This window comes from Blennius ocellaris (genome assembly GCF_963422515.1).
Source record: "Blennius ocellaris genome assembly, chromosome: 2".
NCBI classification, from domain to species: Eukaryota; Metazoa; Chordata; class Actinopteri; order Blenniiformes; family Blenniidae; genus Blennius; species Blennius ocellaris.
Genome location: NC_137651.1, coordinates 21,726,798 through 21,748,766, shown reverse-complemented (window position 1 = coordinate 21,748,766; position 21,969 = coordinate 21,726,798). Strand labels below are relative to the sequence as shown.

General features: G+C 41.8%; 1 protein-coding gene across 1 annotated transcript in view; it reads left to right on the top strand.

Moving 5' to 3' along the window:
• Nucleotides 1–19,455: 19,455 nt before the first annotated feature.
• The window catches only part of LOC308138142 (chloride channel protein 2-like), a gene marked incomplete at both ends in the record, with an annotated part of 138,964 nt that continues 136,450 nt past the window's right edge, over nucleotides 19,456–21,969 (top strand). Inside the window, one exon of the mRNA XM_080507129.1 lies at nucleotides 19,456–19,506. Coding sequence (XP_080363255.1) covers nucleotides 19,456–19,506 — 51 coding nt within the window. The remainder of the gene's footprint in view (nucleotides 19,507–21,969) is intronic.

The window sequence follows — 21,969 nt, the reverse complement described above, 5'->3', positions numbered from 1 at the left end:
TGGAACAACTGGTTGCACAGCATGAGCTCGCATAAATTAAATCAGTGTCGCCCCAACAACCCAAGACCCTTCATGTTTGGTTGACTTGCAATTTCTAATCAGCTGCAGATTTTTTTGTCCATGTGGGCATTTGTAAGAACTGTGGATGACTATGTCGCCACCATACTGACTTGTTATGTTGATATAACTGTCTGGATTAGTCTCTGCTACACAATCTGCACGTAGCAGCAGTTTGGGTGATACGAGTGTGAAAACCTCCATTGCCTACAATCTGCATCTGCATCTCTTATTGTAGATATACAGAATGAGTGAAATCGGACAGTGGTGCTTTATCAAACAATATTGTGCAAGAAATCCTCAAGCAAAACTGTAAAAACAAAACAACAAAAAAACAGGAATTCATGTTCATGCCCCCTTATGATTAATATGCAAACAGAAAAGAAGGTGATGCAAGCAATTGTTGGGTTTCAATATTTCCCCGTGTGCTGCAGGCGTTAAAATATGCATGAAACGTGTATTAGGTTTCAAAATTACATTCCGTAGTCTTTTTGTCACCTTCATAAATAGTAAAAGTTTCCAACTTTACTCACAATTCATTATGAATGTGTTCAGATCACATTGGTTTATGTATTACTCCAGTCGAACAGCTTTTTGATGAAAACAACAGGTTTTGAGCGCTGATCATTTTTATATTTAATATCTTTTTAAAGCAGTTTGTCTCGGCTGCTGCATGAATCCACCTGTTGCTCATGTTGGCGAGGGGCCACATCAACAGACCATTCACATTCACCTTTGACCTCACATGGTCATTGTGGTCTGATGAGGAAAATCTTGGATCAGTGAAGATCAAAGAAATCTATGCATCATGACAGCAGTTGACATGAATAAATGGCTCCATGATTAGGGGACTTTAAGGCCCCTTTTACAGACTGTATTTCAAGTTTCATACTAGACAAATGTTTCATGCATTGTTTCTGTGTCTTAATTTCAGAAAGGTTTCCCATTGGACATTTATTGTTGGATACTTATGTGAGTCTGTGAAATAAAAAGGCAAATGTTACTGTGATTGTGGAAAAAGGCCTCGAACTTTCTCATTATTTGTTATTGTTGTCACAAACAGGAATGGGAAATGACGAATCGATTTTACTTATAGTGCTTTTCCAGAGCTTGAGCAGTCCCCAAAGCAGTTTACATTGTTAATCACATTTACCCATTAACACACGTTCACACACCAATGGAGGCGACAGCCATGCAAGTCCATCTATTAGGAGCATTTTGGGGTTCTTTCTTTCTCCCTCTTTTGTCTCTCTGTTTTTGAGTGGTGCGAATGGAACCAGCAGATGGCGGTAGTGGGACTTTATGGATGCCAATTGACATTGAACCAAAGAAGAATGGAAACAGTCATCAGGGACAAAAATGCTGCTGATGAGAGCGAGAGAGAGAGAGAGAGAGACAGTCATCAGGGACGATGAGAGCGGTGGGAATCAATGTAGAGACATAGAAGCAGCAGATGGCGGCAATGCAACCTGCCGTTAAACCCAAAAGAAGAAGAATTAGTCTTCAACACATGGTCAAGTGGAGATGAGGAATCAAACCTGCACCATTCCAGTTGAGAAATTACCACTCAACCAACTGAATGTTTTAATGGTAAAACTGAAAAAGCCTTGAAGGAACTTCCTGATTAAACGTACAGAAGTTAAGTTTGGAGATTTCCTTGTGCGTGTGAGAAAGCTTGCCATTCAGATTCAACTCTTGCATAAAATGTGGGCTCCAGACACTTTTCTGTATCTGTTCATCTGCATCATCTCAGTATGTGGTTTTGTTTTCATCTGTGACTGCAGTAAAAGGTCGTTTTCTCAGATGGTTTTCTGAAGCACAGAGCCATCTCCACTACAGTTGCGTCTGTTTTTTTTCCCGCAGTGCTGCCCGAGGGCTCACAGTTTACAACCATTCAGCGTACATTTTTAGTCTCACTTCCCCGGATTTTTATTATTTCTGTTATGAGTGTCTCAGAATTTTATGTGAAACAACAGTTGCCTCTGAAGTTCATCAATATTTTTACAGTTGTAAATATCTCATGGCGATGTAATTATTTGTGCTCTTGCCACAACATAAGAAGGATGTGGGTTTGATAATAGACTGGGCTTTTCGTTGCGGAGCCTCCATGTTCTCCCTGTGTATGCATGGGTCTTCTCCCACAGTCCAAAAATATACATTTGGTTTTTAATCGGTGAGCCTGAAATTGTTTGGAAGTGAGTGTGTGTGACCAGCCATCACCTATTGTTAGCTACCAGAGGCTCCAGCGCCTCTCGATTGCATAAAGCAATATATAAAATGAATGTTACAATCCCAAGGTTTTAGAAAAATGTTTGTGACAGACAATTTAATATAGGTCCATATTTATAAAACACGGCCACTGTGACGGTTGGCTGAGTACTAGAGGAAGCACATGGCGATGCATGAGTGTTCTTTCCCAGGCATTTTTATTTACAGTGCTCCCTAGAGGTTACAATAAGAATTCAGGCTGTATTGAAGGAAGAAAAAACAGAAAAATAATAAAGAGGAAAGAAATAACTAAAGGATAACGACTCAGAAAGGTATAAAGGAAACTCAGCCCTTGACGATAGAACGAAACTCTGAGAAAAAAACTAACTGTCAGCTTTCCTCAGGCAGGCAACCTTGTATTATATGTTCCTGTCCCATGCAACCTAACCATCAACTGAATCAATTTCCTTTACTTTGAGGTGCTACATATACGCTCAAGTTCACCCACAACAGCTACTCATCACCATCTTACAGTGTCACTACGGTCCTACAATAATGAAAATCAAGGAACTTACAATGCTTAACAAAATTTTTTTTTTTACTTCTAATATCTGCCACACTTGGTACGTTCCACTCGATGGAACGTTGGTTTTTGTCTTAAACAATCAGAAATGAATGAGTCGTTTCTGTGAAACTTGGTCCCTGGTTGAACTACGGTGAGAAAAGTACGCAAGGTTACGTTTCGAGCAAAAGGTTCGGGGTCAGGTATGTGGAGTGATGTGTAAGTCAGCATGAGCACAATCGTGATGCAAAGAAAGACAGCATTGTTCCTATCTCTAAGCAGGCAATTGATTTTCAAGGTTCTTGGAAGGACAGTGACCCTCATTCATCAAACGTCTGGAGTTTGTTACTCAGCCAAACTCTTTTCCAAACTCTTTTTATTCATCAGCCACATCTTTGTCCGAGCAATCAACACGGTTTTACTCTGCTACAAACATCTAGATACAGCCTGGATACAGTTCGGATTACGGTACCTTCAAGCTTTGTGGCAGAGATGTGGATTGTTTTGAGGGTATTCAACAACATTTGCCATGTCCTCTCAGGTCACGATTCACGTTGAAACTAATTATCATCCATAAGTGAAGACCATTTGATTTAGTCTGTATTAACTGAGAATGCTCCTTCAATCTGATGAGATCTGAGGCACAGAGCTTATTTAAACGAGGGCCAGTTTCTTTGGATGAATACTAAGTTTTTAGTCGATACGTGGGCTCTTAATGGAATAGTTGTTGAGCAGAGTTTGATGTGCCCCCTCATTTAAAACCTATTTAGAGTCTCTTGATATTTGTTTGAAGAATAGTTAAAAGATTGTTCCTTCTATCGTTCTCTCAACATTAAAAACCACTTCTCTTATTTTTGGATAGTTTCCCGTAAGTATGTGAGATGCTGTACATTAGGTTGGAACTTCTGCCGGGGGAATATTGTATAAGACCCTCACTTCCTCGCTACTTTGTGGACTGAGTCACAGATTCTTTGTTTAAACTCATGAGTCATAGCACAGTGGTGGTTTACCAGGTGAATCTGGGAATCCTGGGTATGGATTTGTACCTGTTATATATATAACTTATCCTCAAGTTGATGGTCTCTCTATTTGCCCCGCAGTTACATAAACACCCGGCCAAACTGAGAAACTCAGAAGTAATTACCTAGTTTTACATTCAAGGCAGAATTCTTATTGTTCACCAAGATTCCTCTATAGCAATATTTGGTTTTAATTACGCTGACGCGTTTAAACCAAATGAAAAATATATCTTCCTTTTTGCTTGATTTGCAATAAATCTCCAGTATCTTTTATTTTTTTGTAAACATCAACTTTCCAAAGACTTAAATGTCAAAATACAAGAAAAAAACTGATAAGTCATCAGTGTTTCATGTTCCAAAAATAAAACTAATTGTGCCCTCATTTTGTGTCCAGAGCTGATTGGACCGAGCAGAGCTCCTTAAGTCCTCCAGATGGTCAGTCTGCATTATTCATTTTGCCAGTATGTTGGGAGATCTGTGACACACACACACACACACACACACACACACACACACACACACACACACACACACACACACACACACACACACACACACACACACACACACACACACACACACACACACACACACACACACAATAACTTCCCAAAAGGTGTTGCATGCTTTGTTTGAATAAAGGTGTTGCTGGCTGTTGTGATACGTAAAGTGAGTTTTTGTTGCTGGGCAGACAACCACGTTTCAGGCTTCAGGTTTTTTTATGTGGAAATTTGCACATCTCCCTTTTTCTTGAGTTTGCTTTTTTTCTAGGTTCTGGTTCTCCTCAACTATCTAGACAGGTGGGTGATGTGATATGATGCCTCTAAATTATTACTAGGTGAGAAGGTGTGACTGCCCAGTCAGCTCAGTTCAGATTACAGATGGACAGATTCAGTTTTACTCATAACACAAATTACAACTTTGCACATTACATTTAAATATAAGCAAGTTTTTTTTATTTATTTAAATAAACAAAAATCCTCAAACTCTGACATGCAGACTCTGCCTGTGTCCGGGCGGCTCCTCCTTTATGGGCAGAGAGGTGAGGCAGCCAACCTGATTCCCATCAGGGGCTAGAAGGGAAGAAACCAGAGCACTGAGTGAATCGACTGAATAAATAGTTTATTTCGGTTACAGTTTCGGTGCAAAAGTAAAAAATTTTGCATTCAGTTCACATTGTTTTGAAGTTCCCACATGCATGTTTTTTTTTGTTGGTTTCACATTATGTGTAGCTGAAATGGCTCTAAGCAGAAGCCAAGGCTTATTTTTCCTCCCTCTTAAAAAACTCATGAAGTTACCCAGGATACCAGTGATACAAGATAATAATAAAAAATAAAAAAAATAACCGTAACAGAAGTAATACAGAAGACCGTCAAAAATACAGACAAATAGAACAAAACAAAACAAAAAAACAAAACAAAACAAAAGTAACAGAAATCCTTTTTTCATTATACCCATACATTATTTCACTTTACAGTGAGTTTTTTTGAAGCGCAGCTAGCATTTACACAATTTAAAATCATCACTAAGTCCATTCCATAAAATGACTCCCAGGAGGAAACACATCTACAGTATATTTAACACTGGTTCTCACACGACCTCTTTCAAACAGAAAATGGTAGTGCAAAACCTTGGTTGCATTCTGAGTGTGGGCTTACACAACAGCATTGCTCAGAGCAATTGAAAACACATCTTTTTGAAAACGGCTCCCGAGGTGGAGCTTTTTGAGAAATCTCCCATTCTTATCCACTCTCCACTTCTAACTTTCCATGACCCGCTGTAACTTTAAGAGAGGTGAAATGCAATCATTGCCGATTTGGGAAAATATTTTCAACATGCTGCAAACAAACGCACACAAAAAGCCGAGACAGGAGCGCACGCTCCTTTGTGTTGCATCAACAGCGTTCTGAAAGCATTTGTTAGCTGTGAGGAGTTGAGTCAATATTTGGGTCAAGGGTCTTACTCAGGGACTCATAGTGACATGTGATGTGAGTTGAGGGTTCAGAACCTGCGAATTCACAACTCCAAGTCTGCCTCTCCAACCTCAAGGCCATCACCTTCCAACCTTCTTCTTTTTCTTTTGGGTTTAATGGCAGTTTGCATCCAAAATGTTGTATTACCGCCATCTGCTGGTTCTACCTATCTACACTGTTTCCCACCACTCGGCTGTACGAGGCTTTTCAATGTGAAACCTTCAATTCTTTTTGACATGGATTTTTTTACCCACTGAGCATTTTGTTTTGGGAATTTCAAGTGAACTTGGCTGGAAATTCAAGTTTTCTATTCAAATATAAACAAAATCAAATGGTCCCATTTTGTGGACAAAGTCTTTGTGATGACTTTGTAACTTCTTGCTTTGTTACAATGGGTTATTGAGAGAGCATCAATCTGTACACAGTGGACTTGACATACACCTGAATGATTCGCAGTAGGTCTGTGGAGTCATCCAGATACAAGTCACTGCAGTAAAACAGCTCGACAGATGCAGCAGTGGACACTATGTGATTGAGGTCAGAAAAACGTGTGTGCATGTGTGTGTGTGTTTCATCTCTTTCCCCCAGGCTCTGCCAGTCAACCTGAGCAGCTCGGCGTTAGAAGGGATTTACCGATAAAATTCAAGCTTCCTCTGAGAGAATCGTACATTATTTTGCTTCAGTTTCCATCACTGTGTGAATACAAACACAAGTGGTCAAAAGGCGCAAAAATGCACACTATGTACAGGAATATTTGCCGAAAGGAAAGCGAGGAATGTTTCTGATCCATAATTAATGATCAGGCTGTTAATATGTAATGGCTTCAGCATGCAGTGCTCAAGTTAGATCGATGTTTTCTGATCCCATCTGGATTTGGACTATTCTTCATCCATTCGCCCTGCAGACTTGGACCACCGAAACACAGTTCTCAATCATTTCAGAGGTTAAAAGCCGATTGAGTCTTTTTTCTTTTCTTTTTTTTTTTTTTTACCAGATTCAATATTTGATGTCATTCTCATGGCAAACACCTTTTACACATCTGTGTGTGGACCCGACTGCACCATTTTGTACAAGGATAGAAGAACAGCAAGGATGCCCTCTCGTACTACCAGTGAAGCTGAAAATGTCCACTAGTAACATTAGTAGACATTGTGGACCTCACTAGTGATCCTAAACACCTCACTAGTAGCTTTAGTAAGGTGCTTCTGACCTCACTGGTGCTACTAGTGGACATTTTATGCCTTACTAGTAGTACTAGTAGGCATCCTTGGAGGTACTAGTAGTAATAGTAAAATAAAACACACCCTACTAGTACCACTAATGGACACCTTGGCACTCATGAGTAGTACTAATGAGTTAAATAAAAAATGCCTTGCTTGTGCTACTAGTTTGCATTTTAGCGCTACAAGTAGGGTCCAGGAGGCTACTAGTGAGTGACACATGCCTACTCGTTGGGCCTCGTAGTGTTACTAGTGCAGCACAGTAGTTTACTAGTAAGGTTCGATTGCACACAAGTAGGTCAAAAGTGGCACTCCTAGTGGAAAAACCAATGCGAGTAGTTCTACTAGTGTGCAAAATTGTATTAGTCGTGGGGACAAAGAGCTTACTAGTACATGGACTTTAAGCTCGATATCAAGGATATAAAATAAATGGTCAAGGGGCTTTCCATAGATGTCAACGTAACGTTATGCGCAATCTTCTCTGAAAGCCAACCAAGTATTTTTTCTGGAAATAAACCAAACCAACAAGCAATTATTCAATAACTTTAACAATGTATATATACTTGTCTCGATTGAAACTAATGGGGAATGTATAGGTCATATGTCAAAACCATAAAAATCATCTTTATTAAAGTTCTGACACGAGTTGCCTTCAGAGCTCCTTTGCATTTGCATATATATATATAATTGTGTGTGTGTTTTTTTTTTTTTTTATTATTATTCTCAAGGGAAACTGAGGATATCACATTAAAATGATCTCACAATGGCATTTTAATTGTCATGCTGGCTCAGCTTCATTCTATCAAAGCTTATGGGACACTTACCGCAGCTAGAAACTGGCATGGTATTTTATGAAATACAAATCTAGAAAATTTTCAGACGATTACTAAGGCCCCGTTTACTTTTCTGAAATGCTGCTACTGTGCAATCGCACCACGGCCATAGTAAATAGTTGTTCTGCACATGTGGACATTAAAAACAATGGCGGCCTCTGGAGTGTGTAACAGATTACACAAGAATATTTAAGTGTTATTGTGAAATGTTTTAAGTTAATATAAAATAAGTGATTTAAATATTATCTTTAAACATTTAACAACATCACTTAAATATTCATAATCTGTTTCACAAAAAGTTTGGAGTTCTGTGAGCTTGTTCGGGTTTACAGTGTGCGCACTGCAAGGATCTGGTCTATTGAATGGATTTCTGTTTCTTCAGACTTCAGTTATCCAATCCACCAAACTATAGAGTCAACAGCAAAAAAAAAGAATACTGTTCTGCTGTGTTTTGCTGCTCATGCCATAGAAATATATAGAGATTTAAAAAAAAGAAGCAAATATAGCATAATTTAACAGGGAAATAATCTTGCTTGATTCATTTCCAAGAAAATGAATCATGGAAGAAATCCAATTCTCCTAGATGTTGTGGTCAGTTTAGTTCAAGTAAACACTTTTATGGAGTCCCATGCAATACACCCATTTTGATATATTACAACGGAAGTGTGTGACTTCTTAGTACTTGGTACTTGATAAGGTCATTCTGCCCAAGGGTGGGTCTGCTTGCTTGCTTTGCGGTGACGCCAGTCTCCAAGTTTTTCTGTCTTCGACAAGCTGCTTGACTGCTCAGATGTTGCAGCTGCTGCCAAGGAGAATTCCTACATCTGCAGCAAGAGTTTGGAGGATGCTGATACGTGGGCGACTGAGTCTTCAGTGCCCATGAGAGGGAGTCCAGCCTCCTACCCTACTAGGGAGTCCAGTGGATTCCATACGGGAGACATACTCGAAATAGCGGAGCCGGTTGAGCTGGATTTCATTGCTAAGCTTGTTGCAACTAGTCATTCTCCTTATCTCTTTGTTGGTGATACGATCTACCGATCATATTTTGAGAATCCTTCGCAGGCGGGCGCATTAGAAGCTTTCAAGATGACTTTACTTGGCGCTTATTTTTAAAATGTACATTCCTCATAATGTTTGGGGGGGGGGTCAAATTTGGCTTTTACACGTGTTATTTTGGTTTGTTTGAGTTCATCAGTGGTGATAATCGTGGCATTTTTAACTGCAAACGTTCTCGTTGAACTCAGCAGTTATGCAACGCTACTGTATGTATAACTTATTGTTTTTTGTTTTTTTTAAAGAAAATTAAACATGAACAAATATCAGCAGGTGTAAAACAGCTGAGACAAATTGTCAATGTGCAGGAAGGTCTTAAAAGGGAAAGCAAACATTTATTATCAAATGATGTAAATAGAGGCTGAAGCCGAAGTTATTTGAAGTTTGAACATTTTGCTGATGAGGTACTTATTTTAGGGTTAATGAGGCATTTCTTCTCAAGTAAACAAGAGGTCTAAAAACAGTAAACCTTGAATAGTTTCAGCTCGTACTAACAGTTTCAGAGCACCTTTTTTTTTTTTTTTAATCTACAACAATTATAATGAGCAACAGAAACTCCAGTTTACCAATATACAGTGGCAGCATCCTTTTGCCAGACGTAAAAAAAAAAGAAGAAGAAAAGATCAGACCTGGTGTGGGGTTGATCTGGGTGGCACTGGATCAATATGCTTGAATAAATCAACATAGAAGTCTCAGGTCTAACTGTTAAATACGGAACAAAAGAAGTCAGTGTGGTTGTGTTGCACAGTACCACAGTATGAATGGCTCAAATTGTTACGCTCATGGAGAATCCCGTACTGCAAATGATCCGCTTGTCTAATAGTGTTCTGAGCAGCTTTGTGAACTTTGATGCACCACCAAAAGTGGCCTGCGGCTGTGGGATATTTGCGAGCCGTCCACATGGTGAGAAGGAGGAGGAAGACTCAGAGATTGCAAGCTTGATTTTTCTGCATATTAAAATGTGTAGAGATATAAAAAAACCCAAAACAAATAAACAACATCACATGCCTCGGCAGAGAGCGGCCTCGCATGAAACCGGCACAAACAGCGCACATGCAAATTGCACGGCATGAACCTGCCAGAAACAAACGATTCAGGTCGTGGGGTATGATGAGCTGTTTAACTCAGGAAACGTGAAATGTAAAATGAGGACTAACAGAGGTTCAAGACTACTTTTACTGGACAATAGCAAAATGTATACGCTTGAGGGTTTTTGGCCGAACAAACATGAAAAAGAAAACCGACTATCGACGACTACGTGCAATGATATGAATCAAACTCAGCTAAAAACAGCAGCACCCTCAGCTGTGGAACATGTGGTTACATTTTAAAATATATCTCTTTTAATTGGTTTGCCACACATCAACCACTGGGCTGATGTGATACAAGGACAAAGCTTTTAAAACTAACGAAGACCCTCTTTTTTTTCTTCTTTTTTTTTTTAAGTTGGCAAATAAACTTCAAACCACAGAATAAAAAGCTTTACTCTACAAGTCAATAGATATTTGTCAGTCAAAATAAAAACGGTAGTTGCTGTCTTTCTGTTGCATTAGCATTATGTTTAGCAGCATATTGTTAACTGGGGACTCAGGTTGTTCAGTAACACATACATTTTTTTTTTAAATCAATGGCTCATTCAATATTGTGTTAAAGCCAATTATTGTTAGACTCTCAACAATATAACCACCAAGACCCAGGAGAATATAGAATGGAGTCATGACACTGTGGAGGCCTCCATTGTTGTGATAAAATAATAATGATCAAAATAATTCCAGTAACTTCTTCCATCAGAGTAAGTTGACACTGTTAGATTTGCTAGTTAACATTTCTTAAACAGCAGATTTGTTTTTGTTTTTGCCTTTAATGGCATTGTGGGTGTAATGTATATTTTAGAAAATTCTGCAAACCACACCTGTGTTCCAACTTGTGTGACATGAATGGAGTAAAAAAAAGGAGAAAGATTTGCAGGCATAATTTCTGGAAAGTGTTTTGATAAGCTTGATTTGTTCCAATAAAATGGAAAGCTTATCTTTGACTGGTCTGGTATGTCATTAGAAAAAGAGCGAAAGTGACGAGTAGAAATATTGGAACATTACAACTTCTATTACTGTCTGCCTGAGAATTGTCAGCCTGTGGTGTCTGCTCTCATTAAAGTGAAGTATCAGTTTATTTTCTTGCTGTCTTGGTGGGGATTGGTTTTTGCCCTCCGCCGGACTGCAGGTGGACACTAAGGGGAAGCGGCTTCAATTTTATGCATTTAGATGAAGATCAAACAGTCGATTCAAGTGTGAAAACAAAATCGGTCACTGCACTGCACCTCTGATGAAGTTTACTCCATCCATCCATTGGCTACCGCTTTATCTGGGGCCGGGTCGCGGAGGCAGCAGTCTGAGCAGAGTTGCCCAGACTTCCCTCACCCCAGACACTTCCTCCAGCTCCTCCGGTGGCACCCCAAGGCGTTCCCAGGCCAGCCGAGAGACATAGTCCCTCCAGCGTGTCCTGGGTCTGCCCCGAGGCCTCCTACCGGAGGGACATGCCCGAAACACCTCCCTCGGGAGGCGTCCGGGGGGCATCCGAAATAGATGCCCGAGCCACCTCAGCTGGCTCCTCTCGATGTGGAGGAGCAGCGGCTCTACTCCGAGCTCCTCCCTGGTGACTGAGCTCCTCACCCTATCTCTAAGGGTACGCCCAGCCACCCTACGGAGGAAGCTCATTTCAGCCGCTTGTATCCGGGATCTCGTTCTTTCGGCCATGACCCATAGTTCATGACCATAGGTGAGGGTAGGAACGAAGATCGACCGGTAAATCGAGAGCTTCGCTTTTTGGCTCAGCTCCTTCTTCACCACGACGGACCGATACAACGTCCGCATAACTGCAGACGCTGCACCGATCCGCCTGTCGATCTCACGCTCCATCTTTCCCCCACTCGTGAACAAGACCCCAAGATACTTAAACTCCTCCACTTGGGACAAGGGCACTCCACCGACCTGGAGGGGGCAAGCCACCTTTTTCCGGTCGAGAACCATGGCCTCGGATTTAGAGGTGCTGATCCTCATCCCAGCTGCTTCACACTCGGCTGCGAACCGTGTCAGTGCACGCTGGAGATCCAGGCTTGATGGGGCCAACAGAACCACATCATCCGCAAATAGCAGAGATGAGATTCTGTGGTCCCCAAGCCGGACCCCCTCCGGCCCCCGGCTGTGCCTAGAAATTCTGTCCATATATATGATGAACAGAACCGGTGACAAAGGACACCCCTGCCGGAGGCCAACGTGCACAGGGAACAGGTCCGACTTACTGCCGGCAATGCGAACCAGACTCCTGCTCCGGGAATACAAGGACCGAACAGCCCTCAACAAGGGACCCCGGACTCCGTACTCCCGGAGCACCCCCCACAGGACATCTCGGGGGACGCGGTCGAACGCCTTCTCCAGATCCACAAAACACATGTGGACTGGTTGGGCGAACTCCCACGAACCCTCAAGCACCTGGTGGAGGGTATAGAGCTGGTCCAGTGTTCCACGACCAGGACGAAAACTGCATTGTTCCTCTTGGATCCGAGGTTCGACTAACGGCCGGACCCTCCTCTCTAGTACCCTGGAATAGACTTTTCCGGGGAGGCTGAGGAGTGTGATCCCTCTGTAGTTGGAACACACCCTCCGATCCCCCTTCTTAAAGAGAGGGACCACCACCCCGGTCTGCCAGTCCAGAGGTACTGTCCCCGCCCGCCACGCGATGTTGCAGAGACGAGTCAGCCACGACAGTCCCTGCACATCCAGAGACTTAAGGAACTCTGGGCGAATCTCATCCACTCCCGGTGCCTTGCCACTGAGGAGCTTCACAACAACCTCGGTGACTTCAGCTTGGGAGATGGACGAGTCCACCTCTGAGAACCCAGTCTCTGCTTCCTCAATGGAAGACGTGGTGGTGGGATTGAGGAGGTCCTCGAAGTATTCCTTCCACCGCCCAACAATGTCCCCAGTTGAGGTCAACAGCTCCCCACTTCCACTGTAAACAGTGTTGGTGGAGAACTGCTTCCCCTCCACCCCGGGCCTGGCTCCAGGGTGTGGCCCCGGCTGCGCCAAACCGGGCGACGTCACCTTGCTCCTCTTGCGTGTATTCATGGGGGTTTTGTGAACTGCTTTTAGTCTGACCCGTCGCCTCGGACCTGTTTGCCTTGGGAGACCCTACTGGGGGGGCAAGCCCCCCGACAACATAGCTCCGAGGGTCATTCGGGTGCTCAAACTCCCCCACCACGATAAGGTTGCAGTTCAAGGGGGAGGGAGTTTACTCAGTCAAGTTAATCAGTCCGTGACCTTTCCACTCGCCAACCCACACGCAGGCCAACAGAGATTTCTGCTGTAGCGTTTTGAAGAATGTTTGAAGGCACTGACACTGGAAACTGCTTCATAAGACCACACATCACTGCAGTGCACTGAGCTCTGTCATTAAAAGTGGGAACTTCAGTGCACAAAGAAGATTTGCTCAGTCCAGCTCAGTCAATTATTATTCAGCATAAAAATAAATTTCAGCCCGGAGAAAAGAGGGAAATATTCACCAACCTCAAGCCAGGCGATTCTAATCCTTGAATTAGGCGTTGATACGGGTGGAAAGCTCCAGGAACAGCCAGTCATTATAAAATCAACTATAATTGTGATCAAAGCTTTGCAGCTTGTTTTTCCTTTCTGTGTGTCTGCTTTGGGGTATTTTGGGGCAGTATTTCTTGGAAACGTAGATATAGTATTTACAAATAGGGATGCGCCGATTGGAATACTGATAGCAGTATCGGGTATTGGGTCTAATACTGCACATTGTCCTGGCACTACTATACTATCTATCCCGATTTTTAATTGTAGTTTTGTGTACAAATCCAATATTTAAATGATTATGCTCCTAATATTTTCAGTCCACTGCTCTGCGCAGAAGGAGGGAGGACTTAATGACACGCAGGTGAATAACAACAGGAGAGTTTGTAAAGAGAAACCCACAGCAGCCATTATATTAAATATTGGCCGAATGGAAACTCCCTCCATGATTGGACCAAATCCTGCACACAAAACAATTTTTACCAGAAATGATCAAAGCTCTCTTACACAACGGGTGCAACATTTCTTTTAATGACAAACACTTGTTTTTCCCACCACAAAATGGGAATAACTTGCAAACTTTTGATGTGATTTGGCTGTTATCATGTTTACATTTCCAAAGCATTATCGCCTTTATCTATGCAGGATGCATTTAAAAGTAATTGAATCAAGTCAATTTGTCAACTGGTTTTACTGGTTTTCTGCTTCACAATGACAGGAGGAGCCGACTTTGAAAGATCAAAAAGTGACGTCGCTATAAATGCTTGGCCGCCACGAGCCAGTTCTCCCCGTGGTAACTTTTCTGACACCTCCTGCTTAAAACCCACAATGTCAGAAGGAGAGTCAGTAGGTGGCATCATCAAGCAAATAATCTGGTCAACTGGACAAATGACCAAAAAAACCCCCCCAAAAAAACATCCAGTTATCCCGATTAATTTGTCTTGAGAAAACATCACATTTAAAACTCAATGCTTAATGTGTCTCACAACGAATTTAGAAAAAGTATGAACAAAGTAGAAGATTAAATCGGCATGAAATAAGAAGTGTACAACTACCTGAAATTGAATGTGCTTGAGGAGTCTTGACACGTGTCGTAGCTGCCGGAGGATGTCGGATGAGTTTTCCGCAGAAATCAGCCGGGGACCAGGAACAGTGAACTGTTGTGTTTTTCTTTCACGCTGTCTTTATGATCGGACTCACCCACACAGAACATGTGAAAAGGAGTGAAACGAGGCCCAGAGGCTGATTGGTCACAACTGAGCAGCTTCAGCGGGTGCTTACCTGAGTGCCTCACGCACATGTGAGCCTCCCGTCCAGACCTCCATTCTCCTGTTACTATTCCAGGAAAGTCGCCATCCTGTTGTGACGCCCACCTCATCAGTTACCCTCTGTTTGATTTAACTATTAGTTTATTGACTCTGGAATGCTTGCGGGAACCTTGGTAAACCGTGGGATGTGTCTGTTATGCACAAAGCACAGAACTTGAATTGATCACTTACAATGATATAGTGTCTTATACAAAGATCATGAAAGACTAATGATTTTCCGTCCGTACAACTTCTTCATTGTCATCTCAGGTGTTTTGTTTACTATTCTGTAGGTGTGTTCACCCATCCGTCACACTTGGAGGCCTCTGGCAAACAAGCTGTCACACAGTCAAATAAAAGTGATTAGCTTTTGTATTTGGGCCGCTGAGTGACGCCATTACAGGGAATTTGGATGCGACAGGCACAGTTTTCATGCATTAATCTGATAAGAAATTGTCATTGTGCTTATTTGTCTCATTGGTAAAGCACTCTGGTTTTGTACTGGGAACATTTGTGAAGTATTTTTCCATCTCTTGTGTTCAGTTGCTGTGGGATTCAATGTTTGCTTCCTTTAAAATGTTTTTAAAACTTCCTTCATCCTTTTCTGTACTTGAAATGTTTTACAGGATCACATTTGTGTGCCGTAGCCTTGAGATATTGACTAGAAGACTGAAACAGAGGTCTTTTAAACCTCATTGAAAAGCCACCGTGCTTGTACTCATTTTCAAAGAAGGTTGAGTAAACATGAATTATAAAGGATCTTAATTACTAATGGGGCTTTTCCACTTGCCCCTACTCACCTCCACCCAACTTGACTCGACTTGGTTTGTAGGATTTTCCATCGTATTCTAGTATATGGAGTCAGGTTTTTTTTAGAGGAGCCCATTGAGGCATCTCATTAGGATGATGATTTGTGAGTGATTAACTAAGAATAATACCATGAGGGACATACTGTGCAAACAGGAATGTTTAAATAAGGGTTTTATGTCCATTAGACCATGTCAATATGATAATGATCTTCTTGGAAATTGTTTTGTTTTATTTTCTTTTGCTTGGGTTCAACCGTGGAGTGACTGCATGGAGCAATGAGCCCCATTGGCTCAGAAGGAAATGTGACACCATAGATGTGTTTGTCCAGGTACTTCTATTCTAAATTTTGGGGAAAAAAAGAAATCTGTGGATAAAAGGAGAGCAATAGAAGAGATTGAGTGTACGCTCCAAATTTGGCACGACATTGTTTTGAGCAAATTCAAAACAAAATAAAATGACAAGAAACACGAGGCCAATGTTCATGTTTGGTAGAAAATTGATTTCCTTCCTTGCTTACCCGATCGTATTTCATGTCTAAAATACTTTTGGCAGTGAGCGCTTAATTGGGATAAGAGAACAAGGGAGATATTGTTTGAATGAAGAACACAGCTCAGCTGCGGATGCAAAACTACACTGGGCCGCAAACTACCCCCAATGTAGCTGTCTTGATATTTTGTCTTGGCCTTTCATCATTTCTGCAGTTTGTTTTTGTTTTTTTTGGTGGAAAAAATCAAAACCTGCCATTTTTGGCTTCGGCCACCAGCAACTGTGCTGGCCTCGTGTTTCGTATGATTAATCTGGAAACAATAATGAAGTGTGAAGCGTTACCACCCAAAACTAATAATCTATCATTATTACTCACTTGTTCTCTCCCAGTCTAATCCCGCCTTCCTCATGTTGTGGGGAGCCATTAGCCACATTAGTTGGTGCAAATAGAGGCACCACTGCAAAAATCAATGTATTTTGTTTGTCGTCAACAGGAAGAAGGCCCCATTTCCACAACAACCCTTCAAGTAAAAACACATTCCCTTTGCTTTTTCATTTCAGAAACGTTTTACATTGACATGGCCGTGTTTTGAAAGCAATGTCCATTTACAAAGAAATAGCAGAAACACTGAAAAGGATACACTCTTCAAATAAGGTAAACCCAAACAAGACTAACAAACTCCCCAAATCTTCTTCTCCAAGGAAGAACCACTAGTTGCTAGATTAGCTCACACTGCTACACATGCTAACTGCTAATGCAGATGAATCTCTCTGTATATCAGACCTCCAGCCACCTTCCACTGAGTTCAAGAAGACGACAAACGTAAACTTCAAAAGAGCCGCTCTGCAAAATGCTGACTTGAACTACAAAAGGTTGCCGCTGTCAGATGAATTTTAAAAAGTGCTGCTTATTAACCCACTCTGTCCTGCAACATACACACACATTGGTTTTGTTTGCATGTGGGCTCAAGTGTGTATTTTTTGCAGTGTTCCATCTCGGGTTGAACTCCCTGCTGGCTGCTATGAATAGACTCCCCGTGTTTGTTGCACATCATTGCAAAAGTACATCAAACACTTCAGTCACTCAGTGTCAGGTTTCTAAAGACAAATTAAATCAAGCACGTGTTTGACCCAGAGAAGACGTATCCTTGGCTCAAAGGATCAGCGGTTAATATTTTCAGTTTTATGATCAGAAAAAGCTAAATCACGTATATGACTATGTTCAATCTAAAGTAGTATCATGCCTGTCAAAAAAACTGAAAATCTACAGTTACACTACCAATTCAAAGTTGAACAGTTTTCCTTTTATCCAGGTCATTGAACTCCAATGAAAAGTTTGAGATGGCACAAAGGTTAAGTAGTCAACTGCCAAATGAGAAGTGATGTACTTTTCATAATTTTACAAATTCAAGGAAGAAGAAATGGATAAAATTTTTTAAGCTGTTCCACAAGAACAGAAGTCAATCAAACCTTGAAAGTCTGTGGTACTTATTCTGACAGGTGTTACAACTTTTTAGGATTACTTCCAACCACCCCGTGAGCATCAGTTTAAAACGGCTCCCAAGGGGGAACTTTTTTTAAATCCAACTCGGTCTCCTTAGAGCCGGCGGAAAACACAATTTTTTGTGAAACGCTGATACTGCACATGCGCGCTACAGTTGTGGTAAACAGTCTGATGCATGCACAAGAAGGATTCATTCATAGCAATGAATGCAACGTGCACCGTTCAGTCTTGAATTTAACAACATTTCTCTAATAACGTGAATCCCTACATCCCCTTCTGGATTTCATGTGGAGACACATTATATTTCTTACTTACCGAGTGGACTGAAACGATGAAGGGGCTTCTATATTTACAGCATTCTTGGCAATACAGAAAAAACCCCAACATATTTTCCAGTGTTTCTGTCATTTCTGTGTAAACAGACATCGTTTTCATCATGATGCTGTGTAAACCTTTCTGTAACACAGTTGCCGATAGAATGCCTTTTGACTTTAAACCTGTTGTGTAGCTGTAACATGAGAGTTAACAGCTTGTGCGATGGGTGACTCACAGGACAACAGTGTCAAGCACGACTGCACGGATATTGGTCATAGTGAAACTGTGAAGAGGCTATTTGGAGCTGCAGGTTTGATGAGAGAAGTTAGACAAAGAGGTTAGACTGAGCCATGAAATACCACCATTGGACTACTGGAGACTGGAGGAAGGTATTAGGAACGGATAAATCAAAAGTAGAACTCCTGGATTCATCATGCAGCATCTTTGTATGCCGTTGAGCATGCACAGCAGCAGCCTTTCAGAAAAGTAACATTTTCCCTCACTTCCAAGGCGTATGACGTGTCAACAGAATTTCTTTGAGAACGCAGGAGAGAAAAACACTTGTTTCTGCTCTTATGGACACATGGTGTATTGTTATCTGCATGTGTGGTTATATTAATAAAAACAATCAACAGCAACCACTAGTGGCCCTGCATGAAATCTACATGATCTTTTAGTGTCTCTGCCTTTGCCATGTAAACAGACATCCTTTTCATAAGGTTGCAGTGAAAATATGAAAAACAATGCGTTTCGCACATTGCTTTGTAAACGAGCCATTCCCACTTAACTTATTTTTCTGTTGGTTTATTCAATTCAATTCAATTCAATTCAATTCAATTCAATGTTATTTATATAGCGCCACATACAACACAGTGATTTCTAGGTGCTTTCAACTGAGAGAACCTCAACAAATCCAATTCTAACTAACAGAAGCTGAACTTAGGCTGACTGCCTGATAGTTTGGCTTTACTTGAACGTTTTGGCAAATGTGTTTACTCATACATGAGAATCCTTTTTAGTCTTTCATTGCTATGGCAAAAAAAAAGAGGACATCATACAGTCTGTTTTTGTTTCATTTGGGCTGCTGTGGCACTTGTGAACAGTCAAAGCCTGAACGTGAGAGAGTGATCTCTGGATCTCCGGCAGAGTGACGGCTCCTTCCGACTTCCCAATGGGAGGGTCGATTCACTTCGAACCGCACAAGTCCCGCCTCGCTCCGTGTGTGTGAGAGAAAGAGAGAGAGACTGTGTGTGTGTGTGTGAGAGTGTGTGTGTGAGTGAGTGTGTGTGTGTGTGACATGGGACTTGAGGCTATAAAATGAAGCAACCTACAGTAATCGGGACGCATTCTTTAGCCGGAGTTCACTGTGTGAGCTCCTTTGCTCAAACTCCAGCCAGTCTGATGTGTTGAAGTTGGACAGCTCGCGGAGACGTGTTGCTGTCGCGCTTTCCTTCCCACTTCCGAGCCCCCCCCCCTCCTCAACCACCTGTGAGTCGCCGGGTCCGGGACACCGAGTGGAACCATGGCAGGGGACGGCTCGGACCAGCGGGCGCTGCAGTATGAGCAAACCCTGGTGAGTGTGAACTTTTACCCCGCGGGGAGTCTCGCCCCGGCCGGCGCTCTGTGTAGCTCAACATCTGGTGGAGGCTAACACAAACCTCTCCCAAAAAGTCCCAATATAACGGAAAATAGCGATCCAGTGGGTGACAGTTACATGCCGAATTACACAACACGACCATGTGATTGTAGAAACTTCCACTTCAGTGTGTGTATTTGTCGTGAACTCAAATACGAGCGAAATATGTGAGTTTTTAAACGAGGTTCAACTCCGAGCGCTTTCACGTGAGTGTGACTGGAGTTTTAGTTGTCTGAAGCGGCTGCGCACCTCCGCGCGCTCCGGCGAAACTTCTTAACATTCCCACTTTTTTTTTTTTTTTTTTATAAAAAGAAAAACATTTTCCTAAGTTATTAGTTTGAATAACACAAAATACACAATGACTATATTCAGCCTCAAGGGATGCGAGCGTATCGGAGTTTATTGTGAATAAATCTGGATTTACCTGTACAGGTGGTTTTTCACCGTTGGCAAGGTTTCGCCCAGGCTCCATTGACAAATCGGCCAAAACACCGTGTTTATTGTTTCTGAAACATGGTGTAACATGTTTGCAAGTATGTTTTGTGTTTATAACTTTTGTGTTTACAAATAAGGCCAATGTTATTAAACAGTGGTTTCGTAAATGAAAACACAATTACTTTTGCATCCTGTCTTAGTTCTGTTCAAGGTTTTAACGTGCAGGGTTTGCTTTGTATGAACACGTTCTGTCTGCAGCATTGTTCAGTAGCCTCAACAGATTGTCTCAACAGCATTATTTAGTAGATTTTTCTTGCATGCTTGAGTTTGTTTAATCTGCACTGTTTTAACAGCAGTTCATTCAGGGATGTCTGTCAGTTCAGGTTAGGGGAAAACATGCCGCCCAGTTTGATAAATGGTAAAATCAGAAAGTAAAAAAAAACCCAACAACCTTATAAATAACTCAAAATGTTACAATTGCTATAATGTGAACAAGTGTCAGACAAGCATCTCCCTTTAATTATGTATTTAGAACAAGTTAAATTAAGTGCATTTTCAAAAACAACACTGTTTTTATCATTTCATCTTTTGTAAAATATGAGAGAATGTCCAAAAATCATGTTTTCTATTTGCATACCCCTCGTTCCTGATTTGACCCTCCGACAGGCAGTTTCGGGCCTGCGGGTCGTATGTTCGCCACCCTGTGTGCCTGGATCTGGCTGCAGCCATGTGATGATGTATCACTTCACTGTTGCCCACCTGCACCAGCACACTGAGAAAAGCTTGTCATACACGTGCCTGAAGTGCAGGCGGGTGAAGTGCATGCGACTGACAAGTGATGCTGGTGTCTGATGTGATGCTGGCCATCGGGGCCCTCACGTGTGAGCAGTGATTGTTTGAGGCTGGCTTTGGACTGGGGTCATGTGGATCATGAGGTCATTTTCTACCGTTTAGGCTTCGTACGATCGCATTGCAGTCGTCTTATATTTTGCGTGCAGAATAGCTGTGAAATCTGCCTGATTAATATTAGACTTTATACATACAGCAGGGGGCTCTCACACATTTAGTTTTGCAGTTCTCTACCAGCACAACAAGAGTTTTTGTTCCTCCTGCTGATGTATGAACTAACCGCTGACACTTTTCCTAGTTTGTTTGTTGGGCCTTGTATGATGCAGAGATGTTGCTGTGGAAAACACAAAAGACTTCCAGTTCAGGGTCAGTTTACGACGAGGCCTCCAACTTAACAGACTGACCTTCACTTTGTAGCTCAAGGAGAAGATTGTAGCCTGGAGGATGTTAACCTGTTGTCTGTTGTCAGACAAAACTGTCTGCAAGTGGCTTCAATCCACACCGCCAAACCACCAAGCAAATTGTAAAAATTGAAAAGAAAACATAGATTTTTTTTTGAGAACAAATTTCTTCTTTTTTTTTCTTTTTTTTTTTTAACACGTCTCTGATGGCCCACTTTCATGGCAACAGTATGAAGTGAAACGCAAAGGTTGTGTGACAATTAGGGTGTCTGCAAATGCAATACCGGTTCCACTGAAAGGGCAACTTTTTTGAAATCGGCAGCCAAGGTAAAAACTTTACGAAAACACTTGGGCTTCGCCATTGTTTATATGGGTGAAAACGACACTTTCTGGAAATGCTTGGACTCTGCTCCTGGGTTGCTAGCGGAACCCTGCTATCACACATGTGCACGACAGCCTTAATAAGTAGTTCTTCTGCACATGTGAGAGCAGATGACAATGACAGAATGCCATGAAAGCTATCGACCTCATGGGTATCAAACTTGCCTCAAAGCCGCGCTGCTAGGGTCACTTTGTAAAAACATGCAGAATGCAACAGCTACAGAAGCTCTTTGGACATTTCACTGGGTTTTGCCGGAGAAGGTTTCATTTTAATTGACTTCGTGTTGAGATTGTATTCCTTTATAGTAATAATTGTTTGTGGAAACATAGACAT